Genomic DNA, 27,513 nt, shown 5'->3' with positions numbered 1-27,513 from the left:
AACCTAGCATTTTGTACACTTATAGATAAATTCTTATAAATTCTCATATCTTTTTTATATGACAAGTAATTGTAGTTTCTTCTCCATTAAAGTCAATTGCCTTGTCATGCTGATCGGCAAATGTAATACTGACAACATCTAAACTTCTCTTATTTACAGGAAAATATATAATATTTCTTGGAACTTCAATAATTTTGTAGCCAGGAGGAGCTTCTGGATAAAAGCTATGTATGGTGTGTGATTTGTTTCCATTTAAATAGGACCCGTTTGCAATATTACATTTTACTCTAATCACATTTACATTATTAATGTTTATTTTATTTGTAGATTCAAACTGAACACCAGGAGTAGAAACACCTTTAAATCCCAATAAAACAGACCCTAAACATGGTTTTGTAAAATCAAACACATGGCTAGAAAGTAATGTCGCTTTCATAGTTTTATTATTAGCTGTAAGGAAAAAGTTTGGAATTTGCTTTTGAATTTCCTTTGCAAGCTCAACCACCTCATATGTTCCTTCAGAAATTTCTATTGTAACTGGAGCATTGTGGTCATAATAGAAAACATCATCACCTTCTCCAATGGTTAATTTGTTGCCTTTAAGTTGATTTAATTTTGGAATAAGCCCTTTAAATAAAAGTTTGGATTTAGTATTAATTAATGCTTCTCCATTTTTATCTATTATAACTTTAAGTTTACCATTTAATAACTGGTTTAAATCATCGACAGAGATCTCTCCTTTTGGTAATGTTATTTTCTCTACTTTGTAATATGTTAAAGTATTTAGTGGTTTTTTAACATTAAATATAGAATTATAACTTTGAAAATCTACTAATCCAATTACATAATCATCATTTAATTCAATGGGAGGAAAGAACACTGACTTAAGCTCTGGCTCTGTACCCGAAAATGTTATAGTAAATGAATCCATTTTTATAAACAAAAATTTTTTATGAATGATAAACATAAAATTCCACAAATAGAACTATTTAAATCTTGTATTTGATCAGTAGTATAGAAGATTTTATATCCCTCAAAATATTTAATTACTTCTTTTGGAGGTTGGATTCCAAATGGGTCAAAATAAATTACAATATCTTTATTTTTACGATATGCTGTCCAATGTGTGCCAGATGAACTGTCTAAATTAACTATTCCGCACTCTTTTACTTTTGGTGTTAGATTTTTTAGCTCGTTTTTTAGGTACACCCCCCGGAAGTGAGGCACGTCTTTTGCGGCCTCTAACAGCTGGTAGTTGTCCATCTTTTTTATTAAATTTTAATCCCATTCCCATTTTTGCTTTTGCCTTCATCAAATTTGTCACCGCATAAGCTGCAGCTCTTTCAGCAAGATTTGCGTCATTTGCTGTTACTCTAGTCCAAGCTAAGTCTGCTAATCTCATGTCTGCTTTGTTCCGAGCAGCGGTATCGGGATTATTCATGTAGAATATGTCATGCTCTTTACAATAAGAGTCTAGCTTATTTTTTGGAGGTACATTTTTGGCTAAATTTTGACGTATATTCGTTCCAGGTCCACAGTATTGATATGTTGGTATTTTCAAATTAAATGGAAGGTTATTTATAAGAGTATTCAATAACCCTCGACCCCTGTAAGGCTTTAAGAATAAACCTTTGCCCTTTTTACATGTTTTCTTATTATTTTTCACCATTTTTATTATATAAAAAATGTCTTTTATTCAACAAAAACATAAATTTAAAATAGTACATACTAAGGAAAATATACCAAAGAAGTTGGGTCTATTTCCTACCAATATTCGATGTGTTATTTGTGGTCCAAGTGGAAGTGGGAAGACGGTTGTAATTTACAATTTAATTGTGAAAAAGGAAGGATTAAAATTTACAAACTTATATTTAATATCTAAATCTTTAGAACAAGAAAAATATAAAAAAATAATTGAAATATTTAGTTTGTGTGACGAAGTGAAATTACACACGTTTACTGACTGTGAAATCACACCAAATGATGTAAAATCACAGTCAGTTGTTGTATTTGATGACATAAATAGTCAAAATATTACACAATTTTTTTCAATGGGTCGACATAAAAATATTAACTGTTTTTACTTGTGTCAATCTTATAGCAAAGTACATAAACATTTACGTGATAATGTAAATTTCCTAATATTATTTAAACAAGATGATTTAAATTTAAAACATGTATATAACAATCATGTTGGTAATGACTTTTCATTTAACCAATTTAGAAATCTCTGTCATCAATGTTGGGATAAAACTAAATATGGCTTTTTTGTAATAGACAAAGAAAGGTCAAAGAATAATGGCAAATATAGATTTATGTTTGATCAATTTTATAATGACCAAGCGCAAGAGTATTGATGCCATCTTCCAGAATAAACCTCTTGTCATCGTCAAACGATAGTACTTTCTTATTCATAGTTAAGGTTTGAAGATGATGATTTGTAGATTTAATTCTTGTCACATTCTCATAATAATCTTGCCCAGTTGCAAGACAGTTTAAATAATGTTGATGTCTGAGGAGATGTTTAACTGTAGCACCATCAGCTCCTTTAGCTTTTTTGACCTCTAAAGCTTGCTTGTCTTCTTCATATAACCATTTTAGAGGAATATAAGAATATAACTTTGGTCTTAAACCACAATATTCATACATAATATGACCATCTAATTCGTCTTTAAACTTGCCAGTGACTTTTTTATTTTTATCAGAGTATAAGAAATGGTCTTTACTATATCCAGAGGTATCAAAATAGTGCAAGTCACTTTCTATTTCCTTGTAAAAGTCCTCTGTAACTATAGAATACATTAAAGAATCTGTATCAGTCATAAGAAATCTTTTGTTCTTAAATTTTGACATATAATTATAGTGGAAATCATACATTATTACTTTACTAATATCCAAAATGGTCATTCCCAAATATATCGGCTTATTAAACTTTACAACTAATTTATTTAAATGTATAGCATGTAAATTGTTATCGAACTTTTTGCTACAGTCAAACCTTGGATTAGTGACATATTTTGTTAATAGTGACTCATCCTTGAGATATATATCATGAAACTTGCGTTGGTTCATAATTGTTCGACCAAAGAGACTATTATTTAACAATTTGTAAAAGTCTTTTTCAAAATCATTTTTAGCACATTTGCGTTTTTCAATATTAAAATTAATATAGGGTGCAAGCCATTTTGATTGTCTAAATTTTAAAATTCTATAGTATTTTGTAGCAACCAAACCTAATTCCTCATATTTTTGTAATGCTTTATAATGTAAAATATATTTAGTTTTGTCATTTAAATTAGGTATTAATTTGCCATTCATTTTCTCAGGTGCTAATGGATAGTCATTATGTAAATCATGTAAGCTTTTATCGTATTTTAAATCAACTTCTAAGATATATCCAAACTCATCATTTTGATTGTTTTTGTATATTTTGTAGTCTATCTCATTCGTCCAACGAAATCCATCCACGGGTAGTGTCTCACACATAGCTGTGGAGTATAGCGAGTTACAATCTAAATATACTAAATACACACTCTCTTGTTTGGGGTCATAATGTTCACCCATATATCTATTATTGGCTTTAGCGTAACATGTGGAAATCATACTGACTCCTCCTCTGATTGCACTTTCTATGAACAAATGCATGTCAATATCTTGAAATAATTGTAATTTTATGCCAGTCATTCTAAGACAGGCTTCCCATGTTAGTCCTGGAAGTGAATACATGTGTACGGGGTCAAGTTTGTAATCCTTTAAACACAGGTCTCTAAATGTCTCAAACACATCAGCCAGTAGCAATACATCTGTTTTAAGATATAAATCATGATATTCTTGTAAATTATGTATATTAAAATGGGTCCAGATATGTTTTGCATGATCATATTCGATGGGAGAGATATGTTCTTTAGTTAGAGTACTATAGAAGGCTTCAATTGGGGGTAGAGACTCTGCAAACTTATCTGGTCCTGTCATATATTCATAGGGAAATACGCCTTTGCGTTGTAGTAGTGGATTTTGTATGAATCTAAATGTGTTTAAATTGGAAGCCAATTTATATAATGGAAGGGACAGAAAGTTGTATGAATCTAAAAATACTAAATCATCTACAGAGAATGATATATATTTTTCCATATCTTTAGCTATGCAATTTAATTTACGATTAAACTTTCCCAAGTGTTGCATTATTAAATGCCCATCGTAATTTTTCAAGTTATGGAAGAATACTGGTATTTTCTTTGTTACTTTATAGTTTAAATTACAATCATTGTGGGCAGCTCCACGGTATTGCCCAGAGGAATGGCAATGATCTCTCACCCTATCAAAATATAGGGGCTTTTCACAAATATGACAATGTGTTGAGTTTTGGAAAGATACCTCTTGCTCTGGAGTCATTACAAGGGGAATGTATATTGACATTTGACTTTTAATACAATCATAAGTCTCAAATAACCTTTTGAAAAATACATCCATAACGTTTGCACCACTATATAACTCTTCAGAAATAATCTTAGAATCTCTCACGACAACAAATGCAAATCCAGATGGAGTATGCTTGTTAGAGTTTATAAAGCATTCAAAATCTGCATAAATCACAAATGGGGCTTTAAGTTGATATTTATAGTTTTTAAATTGTAATGTATCTTGTTTAGACATTTCCACTCGTTGGGCATCAAAGTTTTTACAATATGTTGCATGACGTTCTAATATATCATTACTGTAAAAATGTTGCAAACACAACTTGCAAAAATGCTTCTTATGGTCATCTTTTGTAGAGTGGAACATTAACTTATCAAAATCACGAATTAAACAGTAATGTAATTTACGACCTTCTTGTAATAATAATAAATCTATATGAGTACTACTATTTAGTTTGGTTGTTCTTAATGGATATATAAATTTATCATATTCAACCCCAAATACATTAACACTTATGTTATTTTGTATTTCAAATTTATCTATATCAGATATTTTCACAGGATACTTTATGTTTGTCATATTCAACTGACTTTCATAGGGTACATAATTAGAGACTCTATTAGCACTTTCATTAGAGTTCCTTGGATATAAAGCTGCTAAAATTGACCAAAGGAAGCATTTATTATCAGAATTTTTTATATTTAAAACTGCATGTTTTGATTGAATACTTTTTGGTGTGGGGATATATGACTTTGGAGTTAAAGGCTTATACTTGTAAACGTGCAACTGCCAATATTTAGTATAGTCATATATCCATCCACTACCTTCGGCTTGGTATTTGTGCATGGAAGTGTCAATCTTTAAAAGAGCATTTTCAATTTGATGCTTTAAGTCTCTCTTCTCAATGGTTAGGATAGTAAGGCTTCTAAAATCTGCAATACATTCTTTTTCATGAACTAATTGTCCATTTTGATCCATTGAATATTTTATAAATTTGATTCTCCTTACTAAAGTCCATTTTATTGGCAGAGGACAAGACTGAAGAGTATTTTCAAGGTCAGCTCTAATCGACTCACCAATAAATTTAATCATTGTGTATGGACAATTATTGCAAAAATTTCTATGTCTTCTAAAATGACCAACAACATTTTTCTTACAGAAATTACAACTCTTGTGATTTTGTAATATATGTGATTTTAGAGCCATGTTATTATCACAGATTATATCACAAACTTTGCACAGTTTCACCTTCATTTTATGTATTACCTTGTAGTGGCGAATAAGGTTGCTTTTTTTGGAGAGCGATGCAAAACAATGTTGACATGACGGCTTCATGTTTAGGAATGAGGTCTCGGGCTGATGCCACCTCTATATATAGACTTTTGGAAAATGTCAAAAAATTGTAACCAGATTTTAAGAGATTTCAAAATTTTTTACTAGAAATTAACAAATTTAACAAAATTCAACTAAACATTTCTTCAACAGAAGGTCATCCACCCAAGACTTCATCAAGAGCTGCCACTAGAGACGAGAAGCTTGACCATGAGTCGGGAGCAAGAAGCCTGACCATGGCATGGAGTGCGGCCGCGGTCAGGAGCACGCCCGAGTTCACGTGCAAACCTCAATCGATTTTGAGAATATACATGTGAATGGATGTGGATTTGAAATGAAACAATATAGATATAGTGTTATACAATGGTATTGAACATTTATATAGGCTTGTATAGGCCAAGAGCTGGATTTTTTTAAAAGTGGCCAAAAAAAGCTCACTATTTCCAGACGTGATTTTTAGTATTAAAAAAGTAGAAAATTTATATAGGGGTGTATAGGTCGAGAGCTGGGTCTTTAAAAATAGTGGGCAAAAAAAGCTCCTGGGGCTTCGGACATTTTTTTCGCCGAAAATTTTAAAAGTTCTGGGCCAAAAAACGCCGAAAGTGGGGTCATATTGCTATATTATATCTACTCTAAATTTACACTTATGTGGGTCAATAAATAAATAAAATAGCTTTTAAAGCTTGATTTCAAATATATATATAGGGAATAAGTAGGAAATAAGGTTTTACAACTATATAGGGATTTGTGGGCAAAGATCAGGATTTTTGAAATTAGTGGCTAAAAAATGATCCTCAATTTTTCTCGTAGAAAAAGTGCAAAAATGCCAACATATAGCCTCTAAAACGTCTCCAGTGCCCCTATAAACGTCTCCATATCCTCTAAAAATTGGCCAAAAAACGCCGAAAGTGGGGTAAAACCGGCATATTGCCTCTACTGACGTGAGAAAAGCTAAGAAGAAAGCCGGAAGTCGCGGCGTTTCGGTAATGGAAGTGTCTGCTCAAAATATCTTCTCATGTAGAACCTCAGATAATATGGAACGCTGCGTTTTGTGTTGAAAGGGTTTTTGTTAATCTCCTAATATTTATAATGATCATGTACAGATAATAAGATGTTATCTGTTTAATAAAAACGATCTGTTTTGTTCCACAAATAAATTATAAAGAGGAATTTTACTTTTTGCACCTATATTTAATTTATATTATGAAAAAACACAAGAAAACTAAGCAAGTAAAATGTTAAATTTTTCGTCCATAGAATATTTTTTTTATCATACCTAATTTCTATCTATATATAAAGCCAAAAGTACCCATGAACTTTTGAGAAAACTACAAGTCACACCCCCATAAACCATATACTTAAAATGTTCGTCATGACGAGAAACCTTGCGCAAAATTATCCATTATTTCATAAATTGGACCCTATAAAGTCGTAATTGCTTTCCAAAGTGAACTTTCCATTTACCTAATGTTAAAAATACCTCAGCTGTTATTATTTGTTTGTATTAACATTACTGTATTCTGTTATGTTTATTTCAGCTTAAAACTGAATCAATCAATAGTTTTATTAATACTTCTTTAGTAAAACGGGGTGGAGCCCGTGGGTAACAGCTAGTATTACTAATTACATATTTTACAAACTCTGGTTAATGCGAAAAAAATGTCAACCCAGAATTCTCTTTAAACAGAAAGAACATCCTGGGTAAGCTATAGAAATCGGATTGAAAATACGATTGAATTCACTGAGAATATTCGTAAGGGCAAAGTTAAATGTTTCACTTTATAGTCAATACAAACATAACTTATGTGATTCACATAAATGAATAGATCAAGAAGCTTGGCCTAAAATTTCTCTTCAACACATTTTTTTACATTTTCCAAAACACGTCTTATCCCCATGAATCTCCAGTTTCTGAATTCAATTTGAAAAGAATTTTTGGTCTCGCAGAGTGTCAGGGGGAGGGGAGGGGTAATTATCCCTCAGAGGCAGGTCTCGTCCGAGGATCAGTTTAATTATTGAAAGATATCGAACCACTAGTGGCTGTTTCGCAGCTGAAATTTGCTGAAGATTTTACCATCTTTTCTTATCAATTGAGTCAAAAATAATGTTCAAACTCACTGTTGTTTTCCAGATTTTTTTTATATTGTGGATGATTATTGTAATTATTTTTAAAAATCGAAAGTGGTTATTTTGTTTGGTTCTTAGTAACTCATGCCACTTTAGAATGATTGTATGGATTAATAATTTCAGAAAAATTTTGGCAATGAGTAGTAAGTAAATAAGTGTGAATCAGTGTAAAACTTGTCTCTTAAAAAATTAATTTGAAAAAATATGTAAAAAAAATAAAATTAAAAACCAGCTGAACAAGTTGTGTATTGTCTCACTACATGTAAAATTCAATATATAAACAACAATTGCTCAAATCGTGATTTGTATAACATGCGGTTCATTTACAAACACTTAATACCAGTTAAATAAATATAGTTTCTAAGAAACATTTTTAGCAATTAGTCTCCTATTACTTCATGAAACTATTGCAAATGTAAACGTTTAAAACACCATCATTAACTGTCATTCACTACCATCAACCGGTTGTTAGTGGGATGCATGAGTTGAAACTGTATTACATTTTAGAACTTGTTATAGGCATTTTCAATCAATTACGTTTCATATTGTATTGCACGTTGTCACGTACACGTAAGTTTTGAGATAATACACATGTATAGTTCTACAGTAAGTTTATTTGGGGAACAATATCATCCTAGCTGAAACGTCGATATAAAGATATACACTCGCAAATCCTTTTAAATCACTGTATTTCGTGTTAAGTTTGAAGTAAAGATCAGCGCGTCTATTTATCGGAAGTGTTTCTTTGAAGAAAATCACAAAAGGACAATTAACGGAATCAAAGGGCACCAAAGTGCAAATTGTCTTGCTCCTTAATTCAACCGGGTAATTGCCTTTGAGATAAATTTAAGTAATTTAACACCGTCAACTTAGATTCCACTTTGGCAGTGTCACATTGACAGACTTGTGGGGGTTGTATGTTGGGGGGGGAGGGGGGTTACTTGACCTAAGTCCAACTTGCTGAGTGAAACTTGGTCTGGATATCTGATCAATATGGAATTGGGTCCTCCATATCTTAAATATTGTGGATACTAAATTAAATTACCTCTTTATCTGTTTAGTTTAAAGAAAAATATTAGTTTTTCCACTTGGTGATTTTCATTTGTGAAACGAATTCATATGCTCATTCGAAACATATTGTTTGGAATTAAAAATTCCATAGTAGATTTTGATTATGATGGTGTCATCAATGACTGAAAAGTTGAGCTAAATTATTAATAATTAATATGAAAAATATGTATATGTCATAGTCTATTAGGGTACATATTTTTGTTATAAAAACTTATGACCATTTTAAAGTATGTTTGTGTCCAACAAAGCTGTTCTATTTTGTTCTAATTATTTTACGAAATTAAAAATCACTAAACGTACTCCTTATAGAGTTACAGTATCGCCCTTATGAATTGACTGAAGTAATTTACATATCTTTCGTCTGGTTTGTGTAGCGGGAATCATTATTGTTTCAAACTTAGTTAAACAATTTTTAACGGAATACTAATGCTCGTTTTCTTTTATTATAGGCCTAACAATATATTTTATAGCAAACTGCAAAATCCGTAAAATATGAGCGAAATATTTTGACATGAATTCACTTAAGCGCTCCTGGACATCAAAAGCACACTTGTCAAAACAAACTCAACGTTCTATACGACGAGAAATCTAGTTGTATAACTAAGCCAATGGCTTGGATTTAGATTAGTTATTGATTAGTCATTGATTAGTCAGTCAGACAGTATCTTGTTTATACATTAAGCTGAGTGACGAAACAGGTTCCAGTCTTAGTAATGCATCAAGGATATTGGCTGTCTCCTGTTATACTGTAGTATTGTAGTATTGTTGTATTAAAGTAGTATCTTGAACTATACTATAGTATGATTGTAGTACAGTGGTGATAGTACCAGGCCGTGATAGTACTTTCATTGTAGTAAAGTAGTATTGTACTATCTTAGTATCAGTGTCTGTATTGATAGATAGTGAAGCATTGAAATGATTTTGCATGTTTTAAACTTAACAGAACACATTTTAAAGAAAAGAGATAGTAATTTTTATTGAGCAAACAATAACAATAACTGAGCTGTACAGCTGTTCAGTAGTGTTCCGTTTTAAGCTGGGTTTTCCTAGGCGCGGAGTCGGCGAGCGGAGAGAGGAACGCGAAGAGCGGACTCCACTTGTCTTATACAATTTAATGTTACTGTTTTCCTAGAAGCGGAGCGGAATGCCATGTTAATTTCAATTTTGCTCTCCGCGTTCCTCTCTCCGCTCGCCGACTCCGCGCCTAGGAAAACACAGCTTTAGGCCCAGCGCACACGGTGTGACTATTTTACAACTGTCGTTGAAAACCAGTTGCGCGTGCAAATGTTTTGCACACGACGCAACTGGTTGTATGCGATTTCATAAAAGTTTGAAACCAGTCACATACAACCGTGGGCCCGTCGATGCAGTTGCGTTGCAGACTTCAGTTGCATGAGACCACGGGGTGTTTTTTGTGGTATTTGGTGGTATTTTGACGGCCGTAGTGTAGTGTTTATAATTTCTTATCCGACTAGCCTCTAGCTGCTACAAACAGCCTAGTACTAACATTCTTGCTCAATAGGGTGAACCCAATGCTCTTTACCATATTGATAATATACGAGTGATTTTTTATACACTTACACCAAATACAAAGAATAGAGAGTTGAATTTAAACTCGCATCGCAACCATACTGAGCAATTATATACACAATCTACGTCGCTGCCACCAAGTAACTAAAATGGAAACAGATTTAACCAAAAGTTTACGCGAAAACGTCTAGAGTTTCGCAATTAAGACCAACAAACACAACGAAATACCAAACATACGAACCGCAAAGTAAATACTCTTAATTGGTCATTCTATTACGTTAGGTTCAACGTTGTCGGGCGAAGCGACACGTTCAATCGATCTTCCATTAAAATGTTAATGAGACGAAGGTACAATCGGACATGTCCCGTACTACAGTCTGTTTGGGAGTTTTCAATTAACTAAATGTGAACAGTTTCATCGGCAAAGCGTATCGTTTCCACAAAGGGCAAGGTTTTCGATTTCCTATATCGATATCCATTCTGCCGCCCACATGTTTACTGAAAGTTAACTTAAAAGAATATGTTATTGAATTCGTGTTTGAGCAAAATATTTTTTATCCTAAATAATTCAGTCTTTTTATATAGTTTTAAACTTTAATTTGTATACTACTGTGCTTTCCAATATTTAGTTAAATTTTGTAAACGGTTAGTAATGTCTAAATTCAGATTGTTAGCAAAAAAATATAACTGTATAAGTATTTTTATTCGTGTATAAACATGTTACACCTAAATATGAATTATGTTTATGAAAGCTGGAAATCTATGGAATAAGTTGTGAATAGGCTAGTACATGTTTTTTTTTTGTAAAAAATTAAGTTAGTTTTTCCTGGATGGTAGTTTTGCTTTGACCGAGTAATTGTTATATCAGTACTTTTTCTTCATAAAAGTTAAGGGAGCTAAGGTTTTCTTTCTGTGCTCCTTATAATCATATGGTTGTCACTTTTGGTTTCTTACACAGCTTGTTTGCATTCCCGTGTGTGTTGGGCTACAAATTCAATACTAATCAATATCACTAATTAATCTAATGGTTTACTTTTAAATTCTCAACATGCAGTTGCAAATGTTCATAATTAGTTTGGAGGTTATCATGGTGGTACAGACACATTAATTAGCGTAATTTGATTTATTGATAGTGGTTGGACAGATTAGATCATACAATTTAATATGATTATTGCTTTGTATGAAGCTGGTTTGTTGGCTCAGCCAATACGAAGCACGATTGAAATTTTTTCACGTAAATTGTGATGTATTGTGTGTCACGTCATTAAGCCCTACTGTCGTGTTAACTAATATTAGTTAATTTTATCCTCCTACCGTCTAGAATGTATAAAAAATAATTGTTAGTAATTTGTGATTAAAGCAGGTGATTGATAACATGTTATCATATAATTTTGCAAAATAAACAGCTGTTTCAGGTCCTCCATCATCCGTACTAAATCTTCGTCGTCCAACCTATATTTATTTAACAAAAATAGTAAGGGTAAGACATTTATATTTTACCTTCTGTTTTTTTTCTTTTTTTTCTCAAGTAGGGGTACAAAAGAAACAAGATAGTTGCTAGCCACCTCAGTGTTAGGTGTAGTGTGAACAAAGCCACCTTAGCTGCTGCTGTCACATCATACGTCAGTCTCTGGTGTCTTGATGTGTCTCGTTACCAACAAGTCAACTTTGACATTACATTCCCTCGGTATATTCAGTGTTAGGTGTAGTGTGAACAAAGCCACCTTAGCTGCTGCTGTCACATCATACGTCAGTCTCTGGTGTCTTGATGTGTCTCGTTACCAACAAGTCAACTTTGACATTACATTCCCTCGGTATATTCAGTGTTAGGTGTAGTGTGAACAAAGCCACCTTAGCTGCTGCTGTCACATCATACGTCAGTCTCTGCTGTCTTGATGTCTCTCGTTACCAACAAGTCAACTTTGACATTACATTCCCTCGGTATATTCAGTGTTAGGTGTAGTGTGAACAAAGCCACCTTAGCTGCTGCTGTCACATCATACGTCAGTCTCTGGTGTCTTGATGTGTCTCGTTACCAACAAGTCAACTTTGACATTACATTCCCTCAGTATATTCAGTGTTAGGTGTAGTGTGAACAAAGCCACCTTAGCTGCTGCTGTCACATCATACGTCAGTCTCTGCTGTCTTGATGTCTCTCGTTACCAACAAGTCAACTTTGACATTACATTCCCTCAGTATATTCAGTGTTAGGTGTAGTGTGAACAAAGCCACCTTAGCTGCTGCTGTCACATCATACGTCAGTCTCTGCTGTTTTGATGTCTCTCGTTACTAACAAGTCAACTTTGACATTACATTCCCTCTATATATTCAGTGTTAGGTGTAGTGTGAACAAAGCCACCTTAGCTGCTGCTGTCACATCATACGTCAGTCTCTGCTGTCTTGATGTCTCTCGTTACCAACAAGTTAACTTTGACGTTACATTCCCTCAGTATATTCAGTGTTAGGTGTAGTGTGAACAAAGCCACCTTAGCTGCTGCTGTCACATCATACGTCAGTCTCTGCTGTCTTGATGTCTCTCGTTACCAACATGTCAACTTTGATATTACATTCCCTCAGTATATTCAGTGTTAGGTGTAGTGTGAACAAAGCCACCTTAGTTGCTGCTGTCACATCATACGTCAGTCTCTGCTGTCTTGATGTCTCTTGTTACCGACAAGCCAATTTTTACATTTCAGATTCTAACACTAAGTATATTTTTAAGATTATTAATATTCCTTAATTATTACTGATACTATACTTATAATTTCGTATTAATTATTAGTAATACAATTCCTAAATATCGCTTGACCTTTTTTTAGAAAATCATGCACTACAGAGACAGCCTACTCGCCCGAGAAAATTATTTATGTTACATGTTGATTTGTTGATAATGATATAAAATGTTGCTCTAAATATGTGAAGAATATTTGTAATTACTAGAAAACAATGTTCTTCTCTCGTTAAATTGTTTTAAGTTAACACGTAGCATACCAGAAAAATAAATAACATATAGGTAACTGTATATTAAAATAAGATTCCCCAAATAATATTTGTTGCTACAATTGCTAAATTGCCCTGATTAAAGTTGATATACAAGTTTTATACCTCAGGATTTTTTAACAAAAGTTTTTTCGGGTAGCTAGAAATAACCTTCTGTGTTTTTGCATTTACAATAACGAAAACCAAATTGAATAGAACCCTTTTATGGATCACACCTGGAAGCCGCAATCAATGCCCTACCAAAGTTGTATAAATTGATAAGACTGGTTTGAACAGGCTATGAGACTAATCAGCTGAGAGTACAGAGAGTAGGCCTCGACAGCGATCAATATAACACGTTTCATAGCGCCAATAACCGAGTGGTAATTAATTACAATACCGTTACAAGTTATGCAGATGACCGCTAGGAGCAGCACTAGCGTGTGTGGGTAAAACAGTGCACGCGGTTCTCAGCTTTTCCGCTCTATCAACAGAGCAGGTTTGGGTGGGAAAGTATTGCGGATATTTAGGCAGAGCAGCACTGACTTGTGTCGGTAATGTAGTTCACATGATTGTCATCTTTGCCGCTATAACGGGGGAGGCTTGGATGGGTGATGTAGGTAACGCAGTTCAGTTGAATGTAGGTAATGCAGATCGTGTGGTTCCCAAATCCCAGCTATGCTAAGCAGGACAGATATGGGTGGGTTGGGTGATTACAGATGATCTACAATGATTTTCATGTGACAACGCGCAGCTGATATAGTTGTTAGAGCTTGAAAAGTATGTGGTTCAGATACTGCTATATACATATGCATTGTAAAACTACTTGAATATATTGTAATCCGGTGGTTTGGAATCCAGCTTGAGCAATGAATCTATAAAATAAAATAATGTTGGTCCGTCACCATCAGGGAAAGAGAAATTAGCTGTATTGGAGAAATCCATGTGTGCCTTAAAAAGTGAAAACTAATTTGATGTTATTGTAAGCAGATTAAATATGGTTTTGCTTATCTATAACAATAAACGATACATTGCTTTGTAGCGTTACCTTCTCACCGTCTCTTATATTTTAAACTTTTGCTTATATGTTTTAAGCTATCTCAAAAAGCTGTTACATAACTTAGGACAAACTTCATATTTCAATTGTAAGAATATCGTGAGTCAGCCAACTATTTAGCAATTTGTATTAATAGGATCTATTTTAAATAATTATAAACTGTCCAATAGCAACAAATTTTGGCAGCTAGATGTACTCGCATTCAGCATTTTCGTGAACAACATGACTTGAATAATGTGGTTTTACCATAACTGCAACAGATTATGGTTCAACCCCAATACTGTAGGCTCAGAGTAATAAAACAAAATTTTGTTTTATTACTCTGAGCTGTAGGTAACGTAGACTGGTAGTTCCATATGAACGTCACACACAGCAGCACTTTACGTGCAGTGCAGGTTACCGACACCACAACACTGATACTTTTCGCGGGTATAATGAACAAAAGCTAATTAATCGTAAGCTCAACCTGTAATAAAATGAAAACGTGAAATAGGAATTCAAAGATTAGTGGTACATTTTCCACACTTTCAAAATTACCTACAAGCTTAGACGAGTTCATGATTTTGTCCATAGCAATCTTTAAAAATAATCATTGGATTAAATATTCTGTTTTCAAAATAATCCTATACAAAGTGAAAGTTCCGAATATTTTTAGTAATATAATGAAGGAAACATGGTTAGAGGACAGGTGACCAAACACAATGCGTCTTTATATAAAAGTAAAACACGTAGGCACCTGTATGTTAAATAACTGAAAATCGTTTTTCTTGAATTTTCTTCTAAACGTTTTAAATCAATACCGTTATCTTTTGCTAAACAGTTGAATTAATTATTGTATTAGTTGAAAAGGATTGTAAATGATGTTTCTTCGGATTAATAGTTACGCTTTAGTTCTCCATTCCAATTAACCGAACGAGACGAAGATGATTGCGAGCTCGTCCGATAGGTAGCAGGAGCGTTGTGTTTTCGCTCCACTTCGTAACCGGAAGTCGCTTCAGGTCCATATCACTTCCGTACTCGCCGGTTTATCGTTTATCCGATCCAGCGCATCCATATCGAAGGCCATAACGACAGTTTTGCGGTTTATGAAGGGTTTATGGTTGTGTTTATCGAGTTTCGAGGTTAACAACATTGTAAGATTGGGGAACTGATAAACGTTATGGTCTGACGCAGCTCAGCATTTGTTATGATTTCATTTCGGGGATCGCTTTTAAATCGGACGATGTTTTCGTTAGGGTTGAATTTATCTCAATATTCATTCGTTAGAGGGATTGGCCTGTTTTTATACCTAGTCGAAATTTGATTTTTAGAATGCTGGATTTATTCAAAAATAAAAGTTGTTGTCATACGAACTACCTTCTTGTTTTATTTATTCTAAACAGTAAGTTTGTGCATGCTTTTTACGACAGTTTTTACACAGAATATCTATACAGGAAAGTTGTCAAAATGTCAACTACGTGATAAATGATTTTATTAACCATTCGGTACAAACAATACAATAGGCATTGTCATTCAAACATGCATCAATCTAACTACAGCATACGTCACACAGCAAACCAAAACAATACAGAATAAAGATGTATACACTGCAAACTACAAAATAATGCAGCAAAACCATGCAGGTGCATTTCTAATCACCTATATTTTTAAAGTTATTGTGCAATGTCCATAAGTTGTTACACATAGTTTGTTTAACCAACAAATTCATCAAATTAGTAATACCTGATTTTGGAAGAGAGCCTTGTGATTTATAACATACAACGCTGAAAATATATTTTTTCTATGAAGAATATTTTTGTATACAAAATTTACTAATTTGACATTATAAACTCTACATTGCACACGATACATACAATTTTACAATTCATCAATATGATTTCATGAAACAATTGATTTTTTGTTAAACGTCTGCTAACTCTTCACAACCGTATGTAAAGAACAGTTTATTGTTACAAATGGGGCTGGCAAATCCCCCAAAGGTAAACAAGGAAAGGTGCAATTGAAATATTTTCCACGAGCACGGGGGGACTATAAATCTAGATTGGCCGTTTTGTCGCCTTTAGCAGCGCTGTACCTGTCGCCGTAGCTTACAATAAGGCAGCGTGCCAGCTAAAGCTACAGCTATACCTTCAGAGCTGCATATGGGGAGACGTATAGCACTCTAGCTGGGAATTACCTTCGTTCCAAGGCGTTAAATCGGAAAACAAAATTATGATGGTAAATTTTCAGTTGGAAATTGGATTAATTGTTGAACAGTATTGGTGATGTGAAATATAGTGGGAATACGTTGGTTTATTTGATGCACAGCTATTTTCGTAGTTTATTACAAGTCTATAGTTTTCCATTTTACATTTTGCTCCTGATTTAAAATTAAAGTTTTCGTATGTATGATTTAAATTTTTTGTCATTAAAATAGTTGGTTGCATTATACTGAAAATGGTGCCTTAAGTGCTTTGTTGACAAGAATTAAATATTTCTAATTGGACACTCAAACCAACAACGTAAATGCCTTCAATCGGAGGGACGGCAATTCAGCTGCTGCACCTACATTGCATCTATACATCTGCAGGCGCTTCTTGATGCGTGGAAGTTTTCAGAGTTGAGTCATTCTCCATTAGGATATCACCACTAGAATTGCTTCCTTGCACGGGATTGGGATGAATGTTTCCATCAATGTTGAAACATGCGTTTTTAAATAAATATGAATTTAGAAAGAAAACAGAAAAGAATAACTGGCCATTGAAAAGTACTTCTTTCTTTTAACATACATAACAAAAATATTTTTGTGATTTAAAAAAAATGCAATATTGTGATTTCGTTTTATTTTATATTTTAATATTTTCTAATATTACACTACAGCCAATTAAAAAACGTTGAACAGAAAACCCCCATTATGTATAAATTATCTTTATAATAAAATAGTATTGTTGTGAATATCTTAATTAATGTCAACATTTTCGCTTTTAAAAAGTCAATCTAGGTATTTCAAATGTCTCTTAATGATTAATTTAAACAATCTCATAAATTTTCTTTGCTTATTGATAAAAGAGGTAGTTATAGACTTCAATGGAAAAATGAATTTCAAAAAAGGTAACACTGGTGTAAGAGATAAGCGGTGTTGTGTCATAGTCTGCTGGAAGCGACACGATAAACTGTCCGATATTACATAACACAGGTGTCTCTTCTCTGCTATTGTCATGAACATCACTGGACTAAACTTGGACTCACACAGCTTTGAAAAATACAGTTGCTTTTGCAAATCATGTAGTCTAAACCAATGAATAACATGAGGATAAATTAATTACTGAGCCATTTCATTTTGTTACAATTAAATAATAAAGTAATTTATATTTTCTAATTTTATTGAATGAGTGTAGCGGTTTTACTTTAAAAGAATGTTTTGAAATGGATTGTTTTGCAATTAATTTCAAACTCTGGGCACAATTATAATAATTTGTAAATAATGGGAAATTAATGTTGTCTGTAAATGTAATTCTAGTTATAAGTAATTAAATTTAGACTGGATCGTTTAATCCAGGTTGGTGTAATCTTGAAATAAATCCAGAAATCCATTCATGGTCAAAAGTTATTGTTTTAAATCATTCAATGGTCCCTATGAAAGAAATATTTTAGAGAAACTTTTGAAAATACGTTGATATAAATAACCTTACAATTATTAGAGATGACAATTATTTAAACCATCAATTTTTATCCAATTACATGAAATATTTCACTTTTAACCTAACAGTTGAAAGGCTGTTGGTACGATCCTGAGAATTTAAGAAAATTTTGGTTGAAACTGATTCCAGCAAGGAAACAGCTGATCTTAGTCAGTAACAAAGCTACACAAAACATTTCACTCCATTCCACAACCAACCTTTACTCATAAGTGGGTTGAGATATGTCCAGCTGGGCCTATCTGGATTTATAATAATCAGTATTTATCCGTCTGTTGCAGAAACCCTGAGCAATGTCCGAGTGTCGTGTCGCTATTGGCTGAGAGTTACAACCCCCATGTGAGGTACGGTGCAGCTATGGCACTTGGGATAGCCTGCGCCGGCACTGGTCTTAAGGTGAGAAGAATGTGGCTGTAGTCAGATCTAGTTAGACTTGATAATGTTGTTGTAGCGTAGAGAAGTAAGGTACAGAGGAAACATTCAGTGTTACACTTAAGCTGTGTCTAACACAGTCTCTCGTGTCTAGGGATAAGTCGCCCACAAGTACTACAACGCTTATGGTGGAGGAAGACCCTGTGTTCTGTGCGATAAGAATTACCACACAGTGCTCGCCGCACTGACTCTTCATTGCTCGTCAAAAGTATATTTTGGGCACAACATTTTTAGAGCTGAAAGCCTACGAATGATCCATAAGCAATTTACCTCTGTACTTCACTTCTCTGGGGTGGTAGATAATTAAGTTATAGTGGTACAGTAGTTAGAGTGGTTAGTGGTGCGGCAGTTAGACAAGTTAGCGGTGTCTTAGTTACCTAAGTTATTGATTTATTAGTTATACTAGTTAGTGGTTTGGTAACTATCCTAGTTACTGGTCTTAGTAGATTAGTTAGCGTTGCTTTGTTAGTCTTTTTATAAGTGATCTTAAACTAGTTAGTGGTTTGATAGTTATACTAGTGAGTGGTGTCATAGTTACCCTAGTTAGTGGTATAGTATTTACACTTGTTATTGGTGATATAGGAAGATCAGTTAGTGTTGCAGTAGCCCTTTAACAGTGGTGTAGTTAGACTAGTTAGTTGTGAGTAAGTTAGAATAATAAGTGTTGTCTTAGTTAGAAATTGGTAACTGTCCAGTAACTTATTACCCTTTGAGGCACTCCCTGTGTTCAAACTTGAGTTTAGCTAAGTTGAACAGTCAAATTTCTATTAAAGTAGCTTTTCATACTTTTGTCCGAAAAAAATATTTTGATTTTTTTAAAGTATTTGCTAGAGACCCTTACATTGTAAACTTACTTGTCGTGTCTTATATTTGAACAAACACTAAAATTGTACTCCCCATAATAGTTAGGTCAATGCAAACATTTTTAATGCAATCGTTTTTTTCTGATTACAGAGTTACTCAAAATTTCACATAGTACTAATATTGCTTTGTTTGATATTTAAATTTTAATAGTTATAGCCGTACCACTTTCTCAATTTAAACAATATATAAATGCCAATGGCCATTCTCTAAGTAAAGAGTGGTAATACAAAAATCAATACATTTTCATTTTTAGATATTTTCAGAATGTTCTATTTAAGTTACACGGAACTATCAGAAGTTATACAAATGTAAGGAGCGCTACTTTGCTGACTTGACTTAAACATGCGAAAACACTCGGGACTAAACTTTCAACAGCTCTCAACCGTGTCTATCGGTTCCACTCTCATTGTAATGGCTAACAATAATAGTAAAGAGCAAACTCTCTACAAGAAACTTGGGACTTTTTAATACTTTTGCTGTTTAGTTTGAGACAAGTTAATTATTAGAGCGGCATGCAGCATTTATCTATAAGTTTTATTTTAAAGTTATTTGGTTGCTTTTGTGCGGTTATTTTTACTTTTAGTGAAATCAGTTCATATCTTTTGCTTTTAAAGTTTGGTTGGTTAATTAACTATTGCTTAGGTAAATATTTATCTTAGTTTTAAACCAAAACCTAAATATATATTTTTTTTATTTGACATAAATTGATGAACATAAAATGATTTGTGCAATCATTACAAGTTTTTAAAATTCTCTTAGGCAAATTTAGGTTGTTTTGAATCAAGAACTTGTTCTTAGAGTCTTGGTTTTATTCTGATTCATATATGCTTTTAACTCTGTTATTATATTCCACAATTAATAAAAAGTGAGTTTGGTCTAAGTATATTTATGTTACATATATTTCTAGTTTATTTGTTTGATATGTGTATGTTTGTTTGTTGTAGGAAGCCATTGCTCTACTGGATCCGATGACCAATGATCCTGTTAATTTTGTACGTCAAGGAGCTCTGATCGCCTCCGCCATGATCCTCATCCAACACACAGAGCAGACATGCCCCAAGGTAAGAAAATATTTTTTTAAATAATTATAATTGTGTATAGGATAGAAATTGAGTTATATCGTATCAAGTTATATGTAAAGCCATTTCCAAATTCATCTCGTCCAGCATAAATAGTTATTTCTACGTTTGATCAAACAACAGATACAAACCGACACTGTATTGTGTAAACGTTAAAAAGTGTTTGGTTTGGAGATTCCTCAAATGAAATATAATTTATGGTAGTGATAAAAATGCATGGGGACACTTTTTGAAACATTGATGTCTTATCACAAATTGACATAAAAACAATAATCAGTAGAGCACTTTTTATCTTTATAAGTTTAATTGTTAGAAACTAATGGGTTATTAACTCTATAAATAATCCTCATTTGATTATCATAATTCTCAACTAATTTATTTCCCTCAGTCTTATATCAATAACATGTTAGACACAGATATTTTCCGTATGAGATATTCTGACAATTAGAGCTTGAAGACGGTGTGTCTTGACTTTGAGTATACTTTAAAGACTCATTACCCCAAACTCTGTAATGTTTAACAGTGGAGTTTCAAAGATCAATAGCTTGACTTCAAACATTAGTTTTGCTCCGGCTCCCTCGTTTGCGGTCTGATTGGTTTCTGTTTCTCTGTTGTTACGTTACTTGCCAATGTTGTGGCTTCGGTTGACGTTACGTTTATCAGCGTAACTTTGGTCTTACCAACACTCTTTACTTGTGAAGTTGTTTTATGCTCGACTTTGATCAAAATCTAAATTTGAGTAGTTTCAATTTTGGTTAAAACTGAATCATGAGACTCAGCATATATTTTAATATTCAATATTATAGCTAATAATAAGTTTAGAAAACTGCATTTTGTTGGGTTTGTTTTATTTTGCTGTTTGCTGTTTGATTGTTCAAAGTTTACATTTTGTGTATTTTGTAGGTGAAGGACTTCCGTGCTCTATATGCTAAAGTGATTGTAGACAAACATGAAGACGTGATGGCCAAATTTGGAGCTATACTCGCCCAGGGAATTATTGACGCTGGTAAGCCTATGTTTTTATATATTTCCATTATCCCCTATAAGTAAGTAAAAAGAATAATAATTTATCTTCAAATATTGATACTGAGTTTTAATAACTATATTAATTCAGTTACTTTAACTTAATATTAATGTCAGAAAAAACAGTTCTTAAGACTAAAATGGTCATCAAAACTTTTGCTTCTCTTCTGTGTATTCATTGACTTCCAAATATCCTCCATAAAATGTGTTAGGCCTAGCCTAAAAAAAACTGTTTAAAAGATTTTTTGTGGATTTGAGGAATAGTGATATTGAGATGGAAATGAAATGACAACTTCTTCTAGGTTCTAACTGTGGGAAGACCTGGGATGTTACTGGTCCTCCATTTATTTTCTCACATGAACTTTTACAAACTAAGATACTTTCTTCCAGTTCTCAAGAGAAGCTATAGGGAAGGCTGTTTCCATAGGAAAGGCACTCACCATAAGCTCAACCTGTCTCCTCTTGACAATCCAGAGCTAAACATTTTGATTCATTGATTTCCATAGCTGGACACTAAAGACTATTGTTTTTATAAGTTTAAATGATGAATGTTTTCTTTGTGTCACACAGGTGGTCGCAACGTAACTCTCACCCTCCAGTCTCGCACAGGCCACACCAACATGTTGGCTGTGGTAGGTGTGCTGGTCGCCACTCAGTACTGGTACTGGTTCCCCCTGGCTCACTGTCTGGCTCTAGCTTTCACTCCAACCTGTCTCATCACTCTCAACTCTCAACTCAAGGTAATACTCTAACTCTAGACTGTCAACTCAAGATTATCTCCTAACTCTCACCTCTTGACTAGAAGTTTTGATTTAGCTATCAACTCCTAAGTTCTGGTACTCAACTCTTAACTAAAGTTATACCCCTAGCTCTTAGCTTATAATTTAAGATAATGCTTAAGTTCTCAATTCTCAACTGAAGGTAATGCTTTAGCTCAATACTCTCAACACAAAATAATGCTCTAGCTCATACCTCAAGATGTGTTCAAAACAACTAACGTTAAAACAAGGTAGATCAATTTAGCACTTCAAGGCAATAATTCTCTTGCTAAAACTATCAAGCTAGTAGGGCACAGGAGGGCTATGTTCTACATGCACTAACTAACAGTAATCTTTAGGGGTCAGAATTTCAAAGATGTTATTTACACAATCTGATAACAGTTTTTGGTTTGTTTTTGTGAATTTAATCTTAGGTCCAGTAAAGTTTATTTTTGATTTTCAAAACGTTCTTGTTTTCATATACAGTAGACTCCCTCTTATCTGGACTCCTCGGGACCGAGGCCAGTCCGGATCACAGTTTTTCCGGTTGAACCAACGTCCCCAAAAACTCGTCAAAAGTACCGTTTAAATGCATACTGTATACAGTATTTGACATAAATTTAGGAGAGCATTGTATTTAGACACGTGATCACTGGTCTCAAACCTTTCCCACGAGAACAGTTGTTTCAGTACTGCCTACTTCCTGCCAATCTAGTCCGGTTAAACCGATGTGCTGATAAAAATTGTCCGGTTGAGAGATGTCATTTCTGCCAAGTGTAGTCCGGTTAAAAGGTGTCCGGATAAGAGGGAGTCTACTGTACAAATGTTAACTGTATAACCTAGACCAAAAATACTATACCGAGAAGTCCGAGAGATATTATTGACCCCACATTTCTAAGTCCAACTGTAAAAAGGATTCTTCATTCTGAAACATAACCTCCAAAATCATTACCTCTTTTATATTTTTGTTATATAGATGCCCAAGCTGGAGGTTCGTAGCAACGCCCGTCCTTCTGTGTACGCATACCCTCCACCCCTGGAGGAGAAGCGGCGCGAGGAGAGAGAGAAAGTGACCACCGCAGTACTCAGCATCGCCGCCCGGGCCAGGCGCCGCGGCACATCCAAGGCTTCAGCCGACAGCGTACCAGACAAGATGGAAGTGGTAAGCAACTGCTTTTTTGGGTTCAAAATGTGTTTAAAAAGTTCTTTTCAGTTAGTAAGAGATCACGGTTCAATCAAAATCCATAAACATAAAGGAATGTAAAATAAATAAAAGTTTCATGGCTGCTGGTTCAGTTCCCAGCTAAATAGATTATGGACCAGAGGTGTCACTTGTCATCTGGCTATCAATTAATGATGTTATTTAACAAAAGGTTAAGGTTAAATAGCAACAAGATGAGGATTTGGACCATTTCCTTGGAAAAATCTACAAGAAAGCCAACAGCATTGATTTAACAAATATAAAAAATAAAAGAACAACATTTGTTGGTATGCTGGCACTGAATGTTACTGTTTTCCAGACACTATGGATATTTTTTTAATGTTATTGCTATACAATATCATTGATATAAGATTATGAGTTATTAGTTTGTAACTGTGGTTTGTCATTTTTTATGTTAAATGTTTTAAAATTTTGAAATGTAGCTTTTTATTTAACTTATGTTATCTGAATCTTTTGACAACATTTTTGTAGTAAGAAGCAGTGCTCGATTTCCGGGGGAACACGGTGGAACAGATTTCCTGTACCTCTCTTTTGGAAGGATAAAATAATGGTCATAAATAGGTACTAATCACATTAAATAGGTTACATACAGTTCCGGCTCATCATTTTTTACAACTCGAGTACTGGAAGTGTACTCAAAACTAGATTAAATAGGATGGGAAGTAAAAATATTTCGATGAGAGATATTGCTTGAGGTAAATAAACAGGCAAAAGCAAGATCTGTGTAAAATATAGAAATAATAAAGTCCAACTTCACCGCCAATTAAAACTTGCGCTCGAGCAAGCCAACTGATTCAATTTGCAAAGCAAGTGAAACGTAATTAGCTCTTTTAAAGCTATTAGTTGCTTAAGAAATTAGTTTTAAAATCCAATTATTGCCTATTCCTGTGCAATGGGTTGCTACTCCAACTGTTCTGCAATTGTCTTTAGAATATGACATCACACTTATATTCTAGGATGAAGTAAAGGAAGAAGAGAAGGAAAAGGAAAAGAAGGAGAAGGAGGAAAAAGAGAAAAAAGAGGAGAAGAAACCAGAGCCGAACTTTGAGATCCTCCACAACCCAGCACGAGTGATGAAAGCTCAGGTAGGCACTATGTTATATCTGTTCTGAATCTTCCATGGGAAGCATTAATGTTATTAAACATGAATGTGTGCTTTGGTTATTTCCTTAGATGCCACATTTGTAAAATAGATTGCTATTTTGTAAAATAGTTTTATTGACATAGTACACTAAACATTCACACAAAATCTCTCCTTTAAAACATTGTTGTTAAGTAAAAAATGTATGATAATCCTGAGAGACAACATCGCAGTAAATAATATTCTATTTTCTTATCACAAACCTTGAATGTGTCTTGGACAGTCTATGTTAATAAGAAAGGTTTTTATTTAAATTTGGATTATAAGAAAAAACTGCTCTAAAGTTAAAAAGGTTTCAAGTTTAATTTGTAAAATCTGTGTGAACCCTCATAAACCTTGACTGCTCGAGGTTCCAATTCCAAGTTGACTAAATTAGTGAGTTTGGAACTGAAATATCTATAAATCGATTGCTATGTGCAACTGTATGGGTTTGCCTTGTTCAAAATTAAACACCTCACACGAATCTAGTTGGTGTACAGATTACTGTAGTTGCTTCTGGTAACTTGAAATACGTTACAAGCAGGTAACCTGGCCCGTAACTTGTCTACCCACTGGCCTCGTGTAAAAACAGCTTAGCTTAAGAACACGTTTTTGGTTGAGATCATAATGATAATTTTGTATGTTTTATATCTTTTGTTGTTTTTTACAGTTGAAGGTGATCTCCCTGGTGGAAGGAAGCCCTTACCAGCCTCTCAAAGACGTCACCATTGGAGGCATCGTGATGGTCAGACACACCAAGGGAGGCAGTGAGGAGCAGCTTGTTGAGCCTGTGGCAGGTATGATGATGATTGAATGTTGCTCGATCAGTTTTAGCTAAAGAGAGGAAATTCCTTTATTTATCCTTAATACCAAAACAGATATTTTTGTCTAGAACAACTGTAATTATTTGGTAGGTAACCTAAAGCTTAAGATAGGCTTCAAAAAACATTATTACATAACAATTTCCATTAGTGGGAGGTGTAAGGTAAAAGAAAAGTCGAATCTAGTCCTACCTGATAAGAGGAAGAGTGTGAATGCTTTTAAATCGATTATTTTCCTTATTGTTTAATTGATACAACAGTAGTGCTGGTTTTGGTAAAAGGTATTTTATACATAAGGCCAATAAACTCTTCCTCGAAAATTTAAATCAGTTTTTTATGTTATGTTGATGCTATTTTGTGATAGTGGGCTTATGAGGCTTTCTCTCTATAGTTATGAGAGTAATACTTACAAAATTATTAAAAACAATTTTTGTTTCAGCCTTCGGACCGAAACCAGATGAAGAGAAGGAGCCCGAGCCCCCAGAACCATTTGAATACTCTGAAGATTAAGAAGTCACAGCATCACTGACTACTGATCAATGACACACACTCCTGCTTCTTATGTTTAGATCCCCACAATTAATTTTTGTAGTTTGTCACTAATTTAAATTAAATATATCAATGTCATTCCGGCTATAACATGTTTTGTTATTGTTCCCTTTGTGTAAAAATGTTTTTAGGGTGTCTAATAAAAATAATTGTGAATTTTGTTTGATTTAAGTTGGATGTGTTTTTTAACTTCAACGTTAAATAACTTTCCTTCAATCAAAATATTGATTGAAAATCTATGCTTCTCAATCAAATTGATCAACTAACAAAAATTGTTTATTTTTTTTCAAATAATTCTTTTTCTCATTTTGTGTTTGTTATATTAATCCACCTTTCATTGGTGTGAAATGAAATAAAATGAGATAAAAAAGCCATTTATTAAGAGGCGAAGTTAGGACTGAAAAGTTTCCTTTTATCACTTCATCTCCAAGTATGCGTTGTAGAATGTGGTAAATTTGGAATTAGATTTTAGAGCAAAAACCTTTGTACCAATCATATTTTTGTTTAACAGAAATAAATATATTACTTTAAATCAGGGAGTTAAAGTTGGGGACTTTTTTTGTTAAATTTTAACGTGTTTTTATAAAACAAAATCTGTTTGAAATTAAACTCCTATTTTGGGTTGGGTTAGGCTGGCTATGTTAGGCTAGAACCGAGGCATCACCTAAAACCTTTGTACACAACAAACACAACATTTGTTGTGGTAGTGTTAGGACAAAAAAGGTCCTTGAAATTATGTTGGTGCTAAATAAAGTGTTATTATATTTTCTTTCAAGGCATATTTATTTTATCTTCAGACATTTTGGTCCTAGGTAAAATCAGAATGAATTGTTAGCCACTACCGAACCAAATATAAAATATATATATTGATATACTAGTTACTTACAAGAGTAACATATCATTTTACAAAATGTTTTGGATATAAGATTTATGTTTCAAGCCTATCAAATTAAATAAACCTTTAGGAACAGAGGAAATGAAAATAATAATTTCACAAAGGGAAATCATAAAAAGAATCACTTTCATGAAGTAAACCCAATTAGCTATTAAATTACGCATTAAAGTGAATTCTCAACAACGGGTTCTTTTCAATCCAAGCGTTTAATTAGATTGTTTGTTACACAAGTTAGAAAACAATCAAAGCTAATATTACAATCAAAACTTTGCAACAATAATAATTTACTTATTAAAACTTCAAATTAGCTTTTCCCACTTGTAACTTGTCTTGAGCAACTTTTTCAATCATATCTGTTTGTCTACAACTTTTGTGATCCGACAGTCCAAATAAAAACATTTCATAATAGTTTTATATACAGTTTTATTAAGGGTGCTTGTTTAGTTGAAATGTCAGTTGGAAAAGGGAAACAATTTAAAAATTATAATTTCAAATTCCTTCTCTTCCCCCCTGTTTCCCTTTCTATTCCTTAAAGTCCTTTCTGTAATTTCAATTTGATAT

General features: G+C 33.4%; 1 protein-coding gene across 1 annotated transcript in view; it reads left to right on the top strand.

Moving 5' to 3' along the window:
* LOC128991422 (26S proteasome non-ATPase regulatory subunit 1-like) overlaps window positions 1-26,162 on the top strand; it is a 256,979-nt gene extending 230,817 nt beyond the window's left edge. The window contains exons 13-20 of the mRNA XM_054414284.1: window positions 18,471-18,585; window positions 20,430-20,546; window positions 21,468-21,570; window positions 22,158-22,327; window positions 23,322-23,507; window positions 24,524-24,652; window positions 25,358-25,484; window positions 25,948-26,162. Coding sequence (XP_054270259.1) covers window positions 18,471-18,585; window positions 20,430-20,546; window positions 21,468-21,570; window positions 22,158-22,327; window positions 23,322-23,507; window positions 24,524-24,652; window positions 25,358-25,484; window positions 25,948-26,018 — 1,018 coding nt within the window. The 3' untranslated portion in view covers window positions 26,019-26,162. The remainder of the gene's footprint in view (window positions 1-18,470; window positions 18,586-20,429; window positions 20,547-21,467; window positions 21,571-22,157; window positions 22,328-23,321; window positions 23,508-24,523; window positions 24,653-25,357; window positions 25,485-25,947) is intronic.
* The last annotated feature ends 1,351 nt before the right edge of the window (window positions 26,163-27,513 follow it).

Source organism: Macrosteles quadrilineatus, unplaced genomic scaffold (assembly GCF_028750875.1).
Source record: "Macrosteles quadrilineatus isolate MER2022 unplaced genomic scaffold, UCM_ALF_1.0 Scaffold_4__1_contigs__length_99947679, whole genome shotgun sequence".
Lineage (NCBI taxonomy): Eukaryota > Metazoa > Arthropoda > Insecta > Hemiptera > Cicadellidae > Macrosteles > Macrosteles quadrilineatus.
This window is presented reverse-complemented; position numbering and strand designations above follow the sequence as displayed.